General features: G+C 47.3%; 1 protein-coding gene across 1 annotated transcript in view; it reads right to left on the bottom strand.

The window, feature by feature from the left end:
- The window catches only part of helz (helicase with zinc finger), an 82,530-nt gene that overhangs the window by 46,195 nt on the left and 20,446 nt on the right, over positions 1-15,889 (bottom strand). The window contains exons 7-16 of the mRNA XM_083655657.1: positions 14,417-14,486; positions 13,583-13,781; positions 12,386-12,493; positions 11,409-11,550; positions 10,503-10,658; positions 9,652-9,922; positions 4,811-4,937; positions 3,991-4,203; positions 2,730-2,860; positions 445-624 (exon numbers count right to left, since the gene is read on the bottom strand). Coding sequence (XP_083511783.1) covers positions 445-624; positions 2,730-2,860; positions 3,991-4,203; positions 4,811-4,937; positions 9,652-9,922; positions 10,503-10,658; positions 11,409-11,550; positions 12,386-12,493; positions 13,583-13,781; positions 14,417-14,486 — 1,597 coding nt within the window. The remainder of the gene's footprint in view (positions 1-444; positions 625-2,729; positions 2,861-3,990; positions 4,204-4,810; positions 4,938-9,651; positions 9,923-10,502; positions 10,659-11,408; positions 11,551-12,385; positions 12,494-13,582; positions 13,782-14,416; positions 14,487-15,889) is intronic.

The raw sequence follows: 15,889 nt of genomic DNA, 5'->3' as shown, positions 1-15,889 counted from the left end.
TTGACACCCATGTCCAGCCTCATCAAATATATGTAGTGAAGTTTGAAGTGAAGATTTTGGGCATCCGGGTAGTGCAGCGGTAGATTCCCTGCCTACCAACACGAGGGTTGCAGGTCCGCGCCCCCGTCTTGCCTGCGGCTTGGTTGAGCGTCCATACAGGCATGATTGGCTGTGTTTGCGGGTGGGAAGCCGGATTAAGGGTATGTGTCCTGGTCGCTGCACTAGCGCCTCCTCTGGCCGGTGGGGGGGCGCCTGTTGCGGCGACTTGTGCCAAATTTGAAGAAATTCCCTCAAGGCAATCCTGAGATCTCGCATTCACGAGAATGGAGCGGACAACCCGAAAACATAATGCCTCCGGCCGTGGCTGTCACTGGCGGAGGCTTAACAACATACTCATGCACGCATACTGTGGACACACACACACACACACACACACACACACACCTGCTGTGGTCCTGGCGCAGGATGTGCTTGACGGCCTGGGCCAGGGTGAAGGTCTTGCCGGTGCCGTAGGGGCCGATGAGCAGCACGGGAGGCAGGGAGAGGGTGAGGGGCGTGGTGATGGCCAGGATGGCCTCCTTCTGCTTGGCGTTCAGACGCGGGTCCAGCTGCTCGTCCCATTGCCTGGGGGGGGGGGGGGGGGGGGGAGAGGAGGGTCAACTTTGAACTAGGACTGCAACTACGCATTATTTTCCTTCTCCATTAATCTGTTGATTATTTAGTGGTTTCTTCGATAAAATGTCACAAAATAGTGGAAAGATGTCCTGATCAACAGTCCACAACCCAAAGACAATCAGTTTACTGTCATAGAAGACTGAAGACACCAGAAAATATTCACATTTAAGAAGCTGGAAGGAGATCATTTTAGTTTTTTCTTTTTCTTAAAAGGGACAGGCCAACTTGTTGGGAGATTCGCCTATTTGCCCATATATAAACAAGATGCACAATGGCTTTATCACCACTCTCCGCGCAGTATACAGAGAACTACAGCCATCCAGTTAGTTAGTATCGCCAGTGAATTGGAGGAAATGGTACAGCTGTTCAAGTCACCAAAAACACACATTCTAACAGCAACACAAACACTCACATTTACATGGGGTGACTCGTGTACTCAAGAAACAATAATCCATAGTTACGTGAAACGTAATTTTCGTAGTAAATCCACACACCGAGAACTAAACAAAGTTTGCCTGTAAAAGTAACTTCAGTCATAATCTTGTTAGGCACCTCGGCACGCTGAACTGTGTGTCAACCATAGACATAAATATGGACGTAGATATCCCGTTACATTTCCTCTCCCTGGCGGAGTTCAAATGTCGGCCGTCACCATCTTGATTTTTCGTCAGCAGAGTGGGGAGGGAATGGGTTGAGTCCTTCCGCACCTCACGTGAGATGGGAGTTTGCCAGAGCCGCTACTCCGCCTGCTATTGGTCCGTGATCGGCAAGCTGCGCGATCACTGGACAGGCCATCTGTCAATCACCCCCTTTTCTATCATCTATTTTACTCCAAACGGGCGAGTTATATAATAAATGACACCCCTACAGTTGTTATGAAAAGGTGAAATTAGCTATATAGACCAAAAGCATGTTTCGCCCCTAAACGGAAAGATGTTTAATCATGTTACAAAGTCTGGCATTTTAACATGGGGAGACCTGCCTACTGCCCCTGAGGCCAAGTGGCCATTCGAGGAATTACAGCTTAAACAAAGACTTCCGCATCTTCCTGGGAAAGGGGGGGAGCTTGCCCACTGGTGTCAACGCACGTTTGTCTCAGATATCTGTCAGTGTGTGTGTGTGTGTGTGTGTGTGTGTGCGTGCGTGTGTGTATACGCGCGTGTGTTTTCATACCAGGGATGGGTGGATGGGATCATGTGAAACATTAACTGGCCAATTATACTTAATTTTCCCCCAACAAGTACCGTAAATTCCGCACTATAAGCCGCAGCAGCAAAATTGCCTGTTTGTTACATAATAAGCCGCACCGGACTATAAGCCGCAGGTGTTTTAATTTTTTTTTTTTTTTTTTTAATTGTGTTTTAATGTTTAATTACCATATGTAAGGGTTCATGCACAGAGGGGATTGTCGGGAAAGAGATGGCTGTTTGAGGAAGCTCCCATTTATTAACATTTCAACAAAACAACATAACACAACACCACCTGTGTTTTTTTTTACAGTGCACACAGTGTCCGTGGTGTGGTGAAAAGAGGGCAAGAGAGGAAATTAAAACAGAAGTGGATTTATAGTTAGAAAGAGTGCTAAAAAAGAGAGTTTTTTTTTTTTTGAAAAAATCCATAGATAAGCCGCACCGTTATATAAGCCGCAGGGCCAAAAAACGGGGAAAAAGCCGCGGCTTATAGTCCGAAATTTACGGGTACAGACAAGAGCAAGACAAATATAAAATTGATAACCTCTGCCAGTAAAAAAAAAAAAACCCACACACAACAGAAAATATACTTTTTAAGAGAAGAGAATAGTTGCATAAACTATTCGATTTTTTTTACAATTTAAAGACTATTTGAAAATCATGGTCCATCCCTACGTGTTAAATGGACAAGATTCACCTGTGTTTCAGCTGGCATGAGGGTGAGGTGTGTGTGCGTGTGTGTGTGTGTGTGTGTGTGTGTGCGTGCGTGTGTGTGTGTGTGTGTGCGTGTGTGTGTGTGTGTGTGCGTGCGTGTGTGTGTGTGTGTGTGTGTGTGTGTGTGTGTGTGTGTGTGTGTGTGTGTACCTGTTGGGGCTCCAGGGGATGGTGGGTACGAGGCTGGCGTCGGGGAACAGGATGTTGGTGTCTTTGATGCGGTCCAGAGCGTAGTGCATCTCACACAGCGGCTGTCTGTTCAGCTGGAACTGCAGCTCCACCTGCCACACAGACAACCAATCAGGTCGGTTAGTCAATCTACATGCTGCTTTATACCAGCTCCGCTACGGAGCTCCCCCGCTCCATACAGATTTCACCCGCTCCCACTCACCGCTCCGCTCCGCTCAAAAGAATAAAAAAGATAAAAAGGCCAAGGCGTTTTAATTTGCGTTTAAACGCCTGGGCAATGGGTATTGCTCACTACAAATAACATGAGCTCAGCAGAGTCGGCTGCACGTTCGTTGTGTCTTTATATGCGGCTTGTGCGCCAAGGGGAAAATGACGAATGGTCGCAGAAAAAAATAGATACTCACAATTCTCTCATGAATTATCAGACTAAATTGGTCGGATTCAATGTATATAGATTAATAGAAACTAATGGAAAAAAGCTGATAGAGAAACGGTGTGCTTGTGTAACAAAATTCAACTTCAATCAGAGCGGCATCACTCAGCGTGGCTCTCAGTACGCTGCATAATCACGCACGCAGCAGCCCCGCTGCGGAGATGCAGGAGCGCGAGGCAGAAAAGGAATAAGTATACCGCTTATTACATGTTCAATAATAGCCCGAGGAGTCTCAGGCTATTATTGAACATGTTTTTATTACATGAATAAACAAACATTCTGTCTGTCTTCAGTCAGGGTCCATGAGACTCTTCCTTCTCGTCTCGCAGCAGCTGGCAAGAAACTAGTGGTGCGTGCACATGACCACGCAGCGATGCATTCTGGTTCCAACATGTTGTCATCAAAAATGGAGCGGGTCTGAGCGGGTGATCGGTGCCGCTCCGGTAGCGCTCTGGTCCTCCTCGCTCACCGCTCAAGCCAAAATCCCCCCGCTCCGCTCCACGCTCCGCTCACATGCTCTGACGGAGCGCAATCAAAACACACACACCTCTCCCCGGGGAGATGGCCTTTCTGCTGGCATATAACCTTTTGTTCAAGTGCTAATCGATAGGTCAACCTTTCATTTCAAGTTCCCCGGCTACAGCATCAGAGGCTGGAAAGCAGGCAGTTCCCAGGCTACAGCATCAGAGGCTGGGAACCTAAACACCCATTCAAAAAGAGACCAACTCATGCCAAACCAAACCAGACAGTACAGTGTTTCCTCGTGTCCCGCCTTGGTGCAGCTGGTACCTGGAGTTCCCTGTCGGGCAGCAGGCCCAGCTCGTCGCAGCAGTCCTTGCAGATCCTCAGGAAGATGTACTCCTTGGTCTTCTCCTCGATCACCGCCTCGTAGACGCGCTCTTTGACCCCGGGCGGCGGCTGGCTGTTCATCCACTCGCGGCCCAGCGGCAGCAGCAGCACAGAGTTCACCTTGGTCATCACCAGCCGGCCCGCCAGCGTGTCCTGGGGACAAACACAGCATGGAGTGATGCCGCTGGTTCCACGCAAAAAAAGGTGTTCAACACTCAGGGTCCCCACATGTTTTCATGGAGACAATTTCAAAACTTTTCCGTGACTTTTCAAGGCTCCAAAATAGAATGTCCATGTAATGTGAGGTGGTGACTATGAATAAAGACCAGAAATGATAACTACACTGGACAAATAGGACACACCTCTTTATATTGGATTTTCGTGCTTTAGAGTCACTGCATCACATTAGATGGAAGCTATTGAAATAAAACATGAATTTTTCATAGAAATATGATCATTAAATACAAGAAGCACTAAAATCCAATAACATATATTTTACCATATCAGCTACAGAATATAAATCTGCCGTGATGTTACATTACATGGAAGGATATCCATGGAGGATCACTCTAACAATTAATTATATTACACACAACAAAATTCCGTGACTTTTCCAAAACTTTAATGGATTTTATTAATTCCATAAATTTTCCAGGCCTGGAAAAAGAGATTTTGAAATTCCATGATTTGCCCAGGTTTTCCATGAGCGTGGGAACCCTGAACACTAGACTACGGTGGGCACTCCAGCAAAGCCACGTACCTCGGACAGTGTCTCTGTGAGCTTGAAGCGGGCGAAGAGCTGTCCGTTCTGGGCGTACTTGGCTCCACCGGAGATGCCAGTCAGCATAAAGCTGGTGACAAGCTGAAGGTTCACTTTGATGTTAAACCTGGGAGACACACATGGACATTTGGTTATATTTTCTTAAGGTTAAAGTTGGTGATTGCGTGACAGGTTATTTATTTGGATTTTAGTAGTTGCAGTCCTGGCTGCAAACTATATTCAATCAATACTCTAATGAGTAGACAAAGAGGAAAGCTACATATTAGCAAGGTTTGGAGACAAAGGTGGAACACAGATAGTTACAAAGGGTTCTGAAATAATCCCAGCAAAGTTGCTTATTTTCAATCATGTTTTAAAAGTCTCACACCTCAAAATGTAAGGTTGGCTCAAGAAAACATTGTTGCCTGAAATTGGGTCAATTATTTTTAAAGTACACGTCTGTCAGAGAAAAACAATCACTGGCACACAAAGGGAAGGAATTTCGCTGCAGTTCCAAATCGTTCCCAAACGCCTCTCTGGTCTCTGCCAGATTTTAAATGATGAAAGTGGAAGCAACTCTGATGGCTAATGGCTGACTGACATATGCAAAAAGAAGTATAATAAAACATTTATACATTTCAATATCTATTCTCAAACCAGCAGTGTTGCACGTTCCCCTCGACCCCCCTGAAAAATGACTGTCATGTTTTTGCATCAGCTTTCTGCCCATATTCTCGCAGGGCGGAAAGTAGAGTTGAAAGAGAGTAAGACACTGAGTGAACAAGCAATGTAAAGCAGCAATGTAAAGCAGCAATGTAAAGCAGCAATGTAAAGCAGCAATGTAAAGCAGCAATGTAAAGCAGCAATGTAAAGCAGCATATGAAGCTGGGAAGAGAGTGTACAGCAGCATATGAAGCTGGGGCACTGTAACGCGGAAATATGAATATCCACAAAGTTATTTTGATAGTTTAATTGTTGCTAGTTGTAAGTTGCATCTCAGTGCTTTTGATTGTAGTCTTTTAATGACTGTATGCCATCTGCAGAACCACAGGAATCCACATTTGACTGGAAGTGTCCTGCTGAAAGAGTCAGCCATGCAACGCCTGCACGGGTGTGTTAGGCTGCAGATGACAGTCAGGCACATGTGCCTTTCCTCACCAAGTCAACTGACAATGAAAGTGACGGGACAGGAGAAGAGGAGAAGAGATCAGAGGCGTTGTTGAGTTGGGGGGGGGGGGGAGAATGGTTTGTCCCACACCAGGGTAGGAAATTAGCTGGAGCTTGGGGCAAAATGCCCCTAAAAAAATCGATAATTGCCCTTGGAACTGGGGTGACGGGGGCTTTTAAATGCCCCCATAAAATAAAGAGTTTAATACTTTCTGTATTTTAACTTTATTCTGTATTTGCAAAGCGTGACTGCACAACCCCTGCCCTCTCCTCCTACTATTTATTTACCTGTGACAGACAGCGCAAGGTATTTCCAATTCCATTTAATAAAATTGCCCCGGAAATGATCCAAAATGCCCCCGAAATATGTTTCACACGGGGAAAAAATAACCCTGGTTTAAAAAAGTTAATTTCCTACCCTGTCCCACGCCCTTTGCTGAATTTACTGGTTAGATCACATTGATAATCAGCATCCCAATCTCTGTTAACTCATTCACCGCCAAAGACGTCTTTGACGTGTTATCAGCAATGGCCTTCCCCGCCAAGGACGTGTTTGACGTGTTTTTGTTTTTATTGGTGCAGCGCCTGCAGCAAACACTTGCCCAGCCTGTCACACAGACACAGGTCCCTGCCTTCAAAGGGTAGCCGACAGCACGCGATCAAACACATACCGCAGCTGTTGTTTTGAAATTGAGCGAGAGGAAAAGCAGCAAAACGGGTAACGCTTCCTTGTGCAGACAGGAGAAACTACATTGATACGCCCTCGGCGCGCTGCACGAGCTGGAGTCGCCTTCCTCTGTGCCAGCCATGAGAAAACGGGAGAAAGTAATCAAGAGATGTGTTTGATCATCGGAGGAATGAGGAAATGATCGATCAGTTTGCGAGGGCGGTGAGGACGTGTTGAATAGCCGAGGGGAAAACGGGAACGATCAAATAGCAGAGTTGATATGACAGGGACGAGGACGAGGACCAGAACAAATCAAAAATAAACACAGGAACAGCTAGGCAGCAGCCCGCTGTCCTTCTCAAGAGCTCTTCAGTTGGTTCATGAAATCGCTGGGCTGCGTGCCCTCCAGTGTTGCTCCTGGCCAATCCCAGCGCCACAGGGCGTGGTTATTGCTTATCCTATGTTGGGTTAGAAATCTAAAAGGGGGATCGTGTGTGTGTGTGTGTGTGTGTGTGTGTGTGTGTGTGTGTGTGTCTGTCTGTCTGTCTGTCTGTCTGTCTGTCTGTCTGTCTGTTGGTGTGTCTGTCTGTCTGTCTGTCTGTCTGCACACTCACACCGAGTAAACTGTATTGTTGAATGTAAAAAAAAAGCACTTCATGTGTGTATATATATATATACCGTAAATTCCGGACTATAAGACGCACCGGTCTATAAGCCGCGGGACCAAAATTGACTATTTTTTTCTTCTATAAGCCGCACCGGTCTATAAGCCGCGGGTGTTTTGATGTTTAATTACCATATGAAAGGGTTCGTGCACAGAGAGGAATGTCGGGAAAGAGATCGCTGTTTGGGGAAGCTCCCATTTATTAACATTTCAACAAAACAAAACAAAAGTCAGGTCACTAATCCCCAGACAAAATCACACAACAATAGGCTATATGTGCAGCAAACCTGTAACCAGAGAAGTCAAGTCACTAATCCTCGTCTTCCTCTTCTTCCTGCGTACTGAAACCACCAAAGTCCTCATCTTCAGTGTCGGAAACGAACAGGTTCAGGGTGGCTTCGTCAACCACTCTCCTCTCTCCTTCATTGTCACTCAAAACCAACGAACTCCTCTTCATCACTGTCGGCATCGAACAGCCTCTGAAGCCTCTGACGGCCCTCAGCGCCAGCTGTGGCGGCGTCATTCTCTTCATCCCGCAGCAGTCCAGCGTTTTGGAACCCGTTGGTGATTGTGGATGTTTTCACACTCCTATAATATTCCGTGATCTTCCTTTGTGTGAATTCGCCGAAGTTTGTGATTTTCTCCTGGTAGTCGGGAGGGAGTTGTTCAGTAGTTCTCCCCCGGACGGACAGTCCCTTTCGTCTCATGAATCGAAAGCACCAAGATGGCCCACCTCTGAAATGTTCAATTTTCATCTCGGTGGCGACTGTTTTGGCCTTCTGTCGGATCTGCACCGTGGAAACGCCTCGGCCGTCTGCTCTCTGGGTCAACACCCAGTCCTCAAGGGAATCTTCAAGTTCCGGCCATCTGCTTTTGTGGCCTCTGAAGGACTTTTTTGTCTTCTTACACTGAGACAGTTCCTCCTGCTGCACCGTCCAACGCCTCACCATTGACTCATCGATGCCCAGGTTACGCGCGGCTGCTCTGTTTCCCTCTTTTAGTGCGAGTTCGACTGCTTTCAGCTTGAAAGCTGCTTCGTGTGAATTTCTGCGTACCTTCCCCATGGTAAGTGAGAGAGAGACTGCTCGTCTTGTTGTGATTCCGGGCTGATGAACTTTGCTTACCGTAATTACCATATGTAAGGGTTCACGCACAGAGGGGATTGTTGGCTGTTTGAGGAAGCTCCCATTTACCGTATTACCGTAACATTTCAACAAAACAACATAACACAACACCTTTGTTTATTTCGACAGTGCACACAGTGTCCGCGGTGTGGTGAAAAGAGGGCAACAGAGGAAATTAAAACAGAAGTGGATTTATAGGTAGAAAGAGTGCTAAAAAAGAGAGATTTTATTTGTATTTGAAATTTTTTTTCTGAAAAAATCCATAGATAAGCCGCACCGTTATATAAGCCGCAGGGGCCAAAAAACGGGAAAAAAGCCGCGGCTTATAGTCCGGAATTTACGGTATATATATATTTTTTTTGTCATTTGTGTCCTAACGAATAATATTTACATGTCTGATGTCAATACAGTTCAAAATAAAATAATTGAGAGTGAGTTATGCCTGAGATTGTGCCCTTTTACAAAAATGCTTTTTTCTCCCTTTTCTCTTCCCAGACAGGCTTTTTTGGTGAACATGGGGTGTATAAAAAGGGTTATAAGTCACTACATCACTGTAGTCCTAGTACAGAATTTACTGTGGGTCTTGAAAGATGACCAAACATTATGGAAATACTTGGCCTGTGCCAAAAATGCCAGTCAGATATTGGCAGTGAATGAGTTAATAGCTCAAACTGAGGAACAGCAGCCGATACCGAATCATATTCTTTCTTTATTTTAACCAACAGCAAATCAGCTGCCATTCTACATAAATACATGACTATTTTCCAGGTCGGCAGGCAGTGTGAGCTACGATGCAAACGCACACAAACACACACAGCAGATTGACTGTGGAAGATCGAGTCTGACACCTTGTGGTGGATTAAAGTCTCACATCACAAAATGTTCACACCACTTGTGACTTGTGACTGTATATTGGGATGTGACGGTTTGCGTGCGCCATATTATATGCAGCCATTTCCATGGCGGTTAAATCGAAGCTCAAGACGGACTGTTGCAATTCTCAACTGCCTTTCCAGTTTCCTGCCTCCCTTCAATATGCAACTGGTCGTGCAACTGTCTCATGCTGGTGTTGAGGTGTCAAATCTGTTTCTACAAACACATATTTTATGTGTCTGAAATAAGAACTGAAAATGAATCCGTCTCATCGGGTCTCTTTGTATATTTTCATCATATCAAATAATGCAAAGTGCCTCTGAATCTCATGTCCATCTGTACTCACTTGCTGACTTCCTTGTACTGTGCGATCTCCTCTATGTAGAGCAGGTCGTGGAGGCGGGCCTGGTAGTTATCTTTGGTCAGGGTCTTGTCCAGGACCGACTGGGTGAAGAGCTGGTCGGCCGACAGGGGGATCTGGTAGCGGGCGAGGATGCTGCGCTCCAGCTCTGCTATGGTCTCGTTGGGGCAGAACTCCACGATGGTCTTGCAGGAGGAGTCCCAGCGCTTAGCAGTTATCAGGAGCTGCTGCCTGGCCACCATCAGGTGCTCCAGGTCTGGGGGGGGGGGACAAAGGAAAGGGTTAGGGGAGATCGCTGAATTCAACACATAACTACTTTTGTGACACATGGAATGAGCATCCTGCTACACAGAATCTGCTATAAATGCGAAAATGCAACAAGGAGATGATAGCCTACTACAGTACTGCATGAGGCTATTGGGTGGTAAGTGCCCGCTATTAACGTTCACGTATTAATTAATCTTTCGCGCAATCGTGCATATCAATGAATTAAACGAGCAAACTCCTCAAGTGCTGCAAACGGCTTGAATGGTTTCTTTTCCTGTCTGTCTGTCTGTGTGTCTGTGTGTCTGTCTGTCTGCGTGTCTGCGTGTCTGCATGCCTGCATGCCTGCCTGCCTGCCTGCCTGCCTGCCTGCCTGCCCGCCCGCCCGCCCGCCCGCCCTTTTCCTTATGTAGAGAAATGACGATCACTCGTGTCTAGAAGGGTAAAACCGGTAAATAACCTGCCCTGATATACCGGCCATGGTCCAGACTTCCTGTTTAGAAATGGCTGAACACATGAACACATCATCCACACTAAGCCCTCTCAAGGCAGATTCCCTGATTCCAGCGTACCTTCAATTGAGGCGGCGTCCACCATGATCCGCTGCATCAGCACCGGCTCCGAGCCGAAGTCAAACACAATTGTCTGTCGGAAGGTGCCGAAGATCTCTGTGCTGAAGCCCACCGCTACCTTGTACACGCAGTGGTCCAGGCCGTTGTCCACCACCACTGTCGGGACAAACAACGTTTATTTACTAGAGAATCAACACACGATCAACATCACGTAAGAGAGATAATTAACACACGTTCAACATCACGTCAAGAAAGCAGAAGCCAGAACTGGAATTGTAAAATTAATTCACATGAGAAAAAAGCACAGGATCCGTGTAAGTTTAAGATACAAGATGTTTTTTAACCTCCCGGTTAAAATGAAGTACTGTTTCGGCAACTGAAATTAAATGAAAACGCAAATGAACTGAAGATTTAAAATGTATTCAATACCTTGCCAGGCCTTAAGTCCCCCCCCCCCCCCCCAGTGAAGTATTTAGAATACATTACTTATTTTGAGCAATCTAATGGAATATGTTACAAGTTACATTTTAGGCATGGTAAATGGTAAATGGTCTGCATTTATATAGCGCTTTTATCCAAAGCGCTTTACAATGAGTAGATAGTCTACATTCACCCATTCATACACCAATGGCGGCAGGCTGCCACGCAGGGTGCCTACACACCATCGGGAGCAATTTGGGGTTAAGTGTCTTGCCCAAGGACACAACGACAGCAGCTGGGAGGGAGCGGGGATCGAACCGCCAACCCTTGCGTCATTGGCCGACCCGCTCTACCTCCTGAGCTAAAGCCGTCCCCACCAGGGACAGTGTATTCAGTAATGTATTCAGTAATCTGTAGTGGACTACATTTTAAAAGGTAACCCTCCCAACACTGTCCCTGGTGGTGAAATGAGGACGTGCCACACACCTGCAGCCTCCTCTCCGGGTGTCCACTCCTGGCAGCCGCTGGGGAGGGCCGCTCCGCGCTCGGCGGCTGACACGCCCGTGATGAAGAAGTGCGGCCGGTGGGCGTCGTACAGCAGGGCGATGCGGTAAAGCTTCCTAGCAGGCTTAGTTATGGAGAATCAGGACAATCACATATCAGGAGGCAAATAATACAGGGTTCAATCACATATCAGGAGGCAAATAATACAGGGTTCAATCACATAGAGAGACGCAGGAACGAGTCCGGAAAACATTGATGCTAACACTCCCGGTTTTTCACTGTTTTCGCCTATGGGATTTTTGAATGGGTTTTTGGCACGATGCTTCAAATAAGGTCTGAAGGTCAAGCTTATTCAAACGCGAACCAGTGTTCAGCAGGATAATCTTCACACATGAGGACCACTTTTATGAGTTTTTAAGCTTTTACATGCCGTTAAAAGGGCGGCTAGCTAGCAAACAGCTAAATGAGACAGTTAGAATGGGTTCAATTCGACTTTAAGCTTGCATTGCCCAGAGACCTTACTTGAAGCATCGCGGCAAGAACCCATTCAAAAATCCCATAGGCAGAAAGAGTGAAGAACCAGGAAGTCCGGGACTTCCGCGTTCCGACTACAAAAATACGTCATCCCTGCGGCTCTCTATATCAGGAGACAAATAATACAGGGTTCCTACACATTTTCATGGATTCACAACTTTTCCATGACTTTTCTTGGATCCATTATAGAATTTCACATGTAATCTGAGTGTATGTGTGTGTGTATGTACATATGTATGTATATAGATATATACAGTATATATATATAGTATATATATATATATACAGATGAAACTCCAGACTTTTCCATGACCGTGGGAGCCCTGATAATATGAAGGTGAGCACTGTACAGCTGTGTGGTATTGACAAAGGAACCGGTCGGACAAAGAACAGCTTGGATGTGTCGGTGCTTGTCCTCGTCCTACCTTGCAGAACAGGGAGAAGGTCCAGGAGTGGGAGGACTTCTTGGTGGTGACGGTAACGGAGAGGCCCGAGCTGATATCAACGTTCACTCCATCCAAGTAGTCACTCAGCTAGAAGAGAAAGCACACGTACTTCAGCAAAACTCAAAACACGTCTGACAAAGACACTCAATCAAGTCTTTCGCAAGACATGGCCCAAGCACAAGGGTTATTAATGCATGTCATTCAATGACATTATTAAGGTTTGACATGATTTCCCCATCTTGTTGCCAAAGTGTTTGGTCAACAGAGCTACCTACAGTTTTAAGTTACCAAACAGACTGCTTTGATATTATAAACAGTTTGAGATGGTCCAGCTTGTACATAGAACAGGAGCATGGTGAGATAAAAAAACAGAACAATGGTACTTCAGAAAACATCTAACCTCAAAAGGAGGAGGAGGAAAAATAACAACACAAACAAATACACTTTTTGTTTTTTAATATTTTTCCCCAGATTTTTTTATCCCAGTTTTATCCCCCATTAGTGCTAATTTTAATTTATTTATCCTGGTTGCTGCTCCACCCTCTGCTGATCTGGGGAGAGCCGAAACTGGCTCCATGCTCCCTCCGAGACATGGGCAGTTAGCCAGCCGCTTCTTTTCACCTGACAGGGTAAGCTTCACCTGTAGGACATAGCATGTGGGAGGATCACGCTATTCCAACCAGTTCCGCTCCCTCCGAACAGGCGCCCCTAACGACCAGAGGAGGCACCACTTCAGCGACCAGGATATTGCATGTTTTTGGTGTGGGGTTCCTATATGAAGCAAACCCCCAGGGGGCACGGGGAGACCATGCAAACTCCACACAGAAAGGCCCTTTTGATGACCCCACCCGGGCGGTGGGCACTCGAGGACATGCGGACGGGCACGCACTCCTTCAATGCTCATAGCGTCCCAGGTGGGAATCGAACCCAGGAGCTTCTAGCAGTGAGGCGACAGCGCTTACCCACTGCGCCGCCCCGAAACAAATACACTATTGAATTAGAAAACTAAATGACACTAAAATCCAGCATCCGTACTTGGTGAGTGTGTAAAGGCTACTGTAGTGTTTGGGTACCGTCCCCACTGGGTGTCAAAGAGGGCTTTTGTGAAGGTTCGTGTCCCCGATGGGAAACGACCCCTAACCCTATTTCTGCTCTGTCTATTGAGGGGCCACGCACCACTTTCTCCGGGGAGAGCGAGTTCATCCACTTCTCGATCAGGGTCTCCATATAGTTCTCGGTGAAGTGCTTGCTGTCCTGCTGCTGCTTGAGGCGGATGAGGCGCGAGGCGTAGCGCTTCTGCCACTCCATCAGCTCCTCCTGCGAGTGGGCCGACGTGCACTGGGCCCCGTACCGGCACAGGCCCTGCTCCAAGTACCTGAGAGGTGAGAGGCAACAGCACGGTGAACACAGCTCACAGGCTTCAGCAGCACTCACACAGTGCTGCGTGGAGAGGGAGAATCACACAGTGCTGCGCGGAGAGTGAGAATCACACGGTGCTGCGCAGAGAGTGAGAATCACACAGTGCTGCACAGATACTGAGAATCACACAGTGCTGCGCAGAGAGTGAGAATCACACAGTGCTGCAACCCTGACAGACTGTCTCTGTCTCTGGAGCAGTTGAAGGTTGTGGAAGAGAGAGACTGTCTTGAGTCTCCTAATAATAATCTCATTGTTTTACATAGACTGTACGAGTGGTGCTGCAGTGGGAAATAAGGCCCAGCTAAATCACCATAGAAAAGCAAAAGGGTCTAGAGAAAGATGATAATGATTTAAGGAAATCGACTACCATTTTTTTGTTAATAAACTTCACAACAAATCACAAATACTCCCTGAAAGCCATATTTGAGAGATGCTTTACAAGGAAATGTCTATCTTTCATTTTCACACAATCACCGGTGGATGCAAGTTAAGTTAAGTCATTAAGTTTCATCACAAACACGATAAATCAAGAGATAAATAGCATGAGTATCAGTCAGGCCTGTATGCAAAACTGCAGGGCAGATTGGTTACCTTTTACACAGGGTGTACTCCTCACTGCTGGTGACTCCTCGGGGAGGAGGCCTGAACTGCCAGCCATCCTCTGTCAACACACAGAGCCAGGGGTCAGCACAACACAGCACTAACACACAGAGCCACCAGGGGTCAGCACAACACACAGAGCCAGGGGTCAGCACAACACAGCACTAACACACAGAGCCACCAGGGGTCAGAACAACACACAGAGCCAGGGGTCAGCACAAAACAGCACAACACACAGAGCCAGGGGTCAGCACAAAACAGCACAACACACAGAGCCAGGGGTCAGCACAACACAGCACTAACACACAAAACCAGGGGTCAGCACAACACACAGAGCCAGGGGTCAGCAACAACACACAGAGCCAGGGGTCAGCACAACAGAGCACAACACACAGAGCCAGGGGTCAGCAACAACACACAGAGCCAGGGGTCAGCACAACACACAGAGCCAGGGGTCAGCAGCACAACACACAGAGCCAGGGGTCAGCAGCACAACACACAGAGCCAGGGGTCAGCAGCACAACACACAGAGCCAGGGGTCAGCACAACACACAGAGCCAGGGGTCAGCAGCACAACACACAGAGCCAGGGGTCAGCAGCACAACACACAGAGCCAGGGGTCAGCAGCACAACACACAGAGCCAGGGGTCAGCAACAACACACAGAGCCAGGGGTCAGCACAACACACAGAGCCAGGGGTCAGCAGCACAACACACAGAGCCAGGGGTCAGCAGCACAACACACAGAGCCAGGGGTCAGCAGCACAACACACAGAGCCAGGGGTCAGCACAACACACAGAGCCAGGGGTCAGAAGCACAACACACAGAGCCAGGGGTCAGCAGCACAACACACAGAGCCAGGGGTCAGCACAACACACAGAGCCAGGGGTCAGCAGCACAACACACAGAGCCAGGGGTCAGCAGCACAACACACAGAGCCAGGGGTCAGCAGCACAACACACAGAGCCAGGGGTCAGCACAACACACAGAGCCAGGGGTCAGCACAACACACAGAGCCAGGGGTCAGCACAACACACAGAGCCAGGGGTCAGCACAACACACAGAGCCAGGGGTCAGCAGCACAACACACAGAGCCAGGGGTCAGCACAACACACAGAGCCAGGGGTCAGCAGCACAACACACAGAGCCAGGGGTCAGCAGCACAACACACAGAGCCAGGGGTCAGCACAACACACAGAGCCAGGGGTCAGCAGCACAACACACAGAGCCAGGGGTCAGCAGCACAACACAGCACTAACACCAGTCACACACAGAGTAAAGACTTTCCAATAGGGATGCAGCAGCACCATATATCGGCAATCATATCGGTGTAGGTTGATGCAAGTCATTTAAAAAAAATATATATATATATATAACATTATCGGTCCGATGAGCAAAATAACAGCAATGTTAATATATTTTATCGGTATCAGCCAAAATGTTCATATTGAGAGGAAACAATGC

The sequence above is a fragment of the Poromitra crassiceps genome (assembly GCF_964638095.1).
Source record: "Poromitra crassiceps genome assembly, chromosome: 19".
Classification (NCBI taxonomy): Eukaryota; Metazoa; Chordata; class Actinopteri; order Beryciformes; family Melamphaidae; genus Poromitra; species Poromitra crassiceps.
The sequence above is the reverse complement of the archived record's forward strand: the minus strand, read 5'-3'. Positions and strand labels throughout refer to the sequence as shown.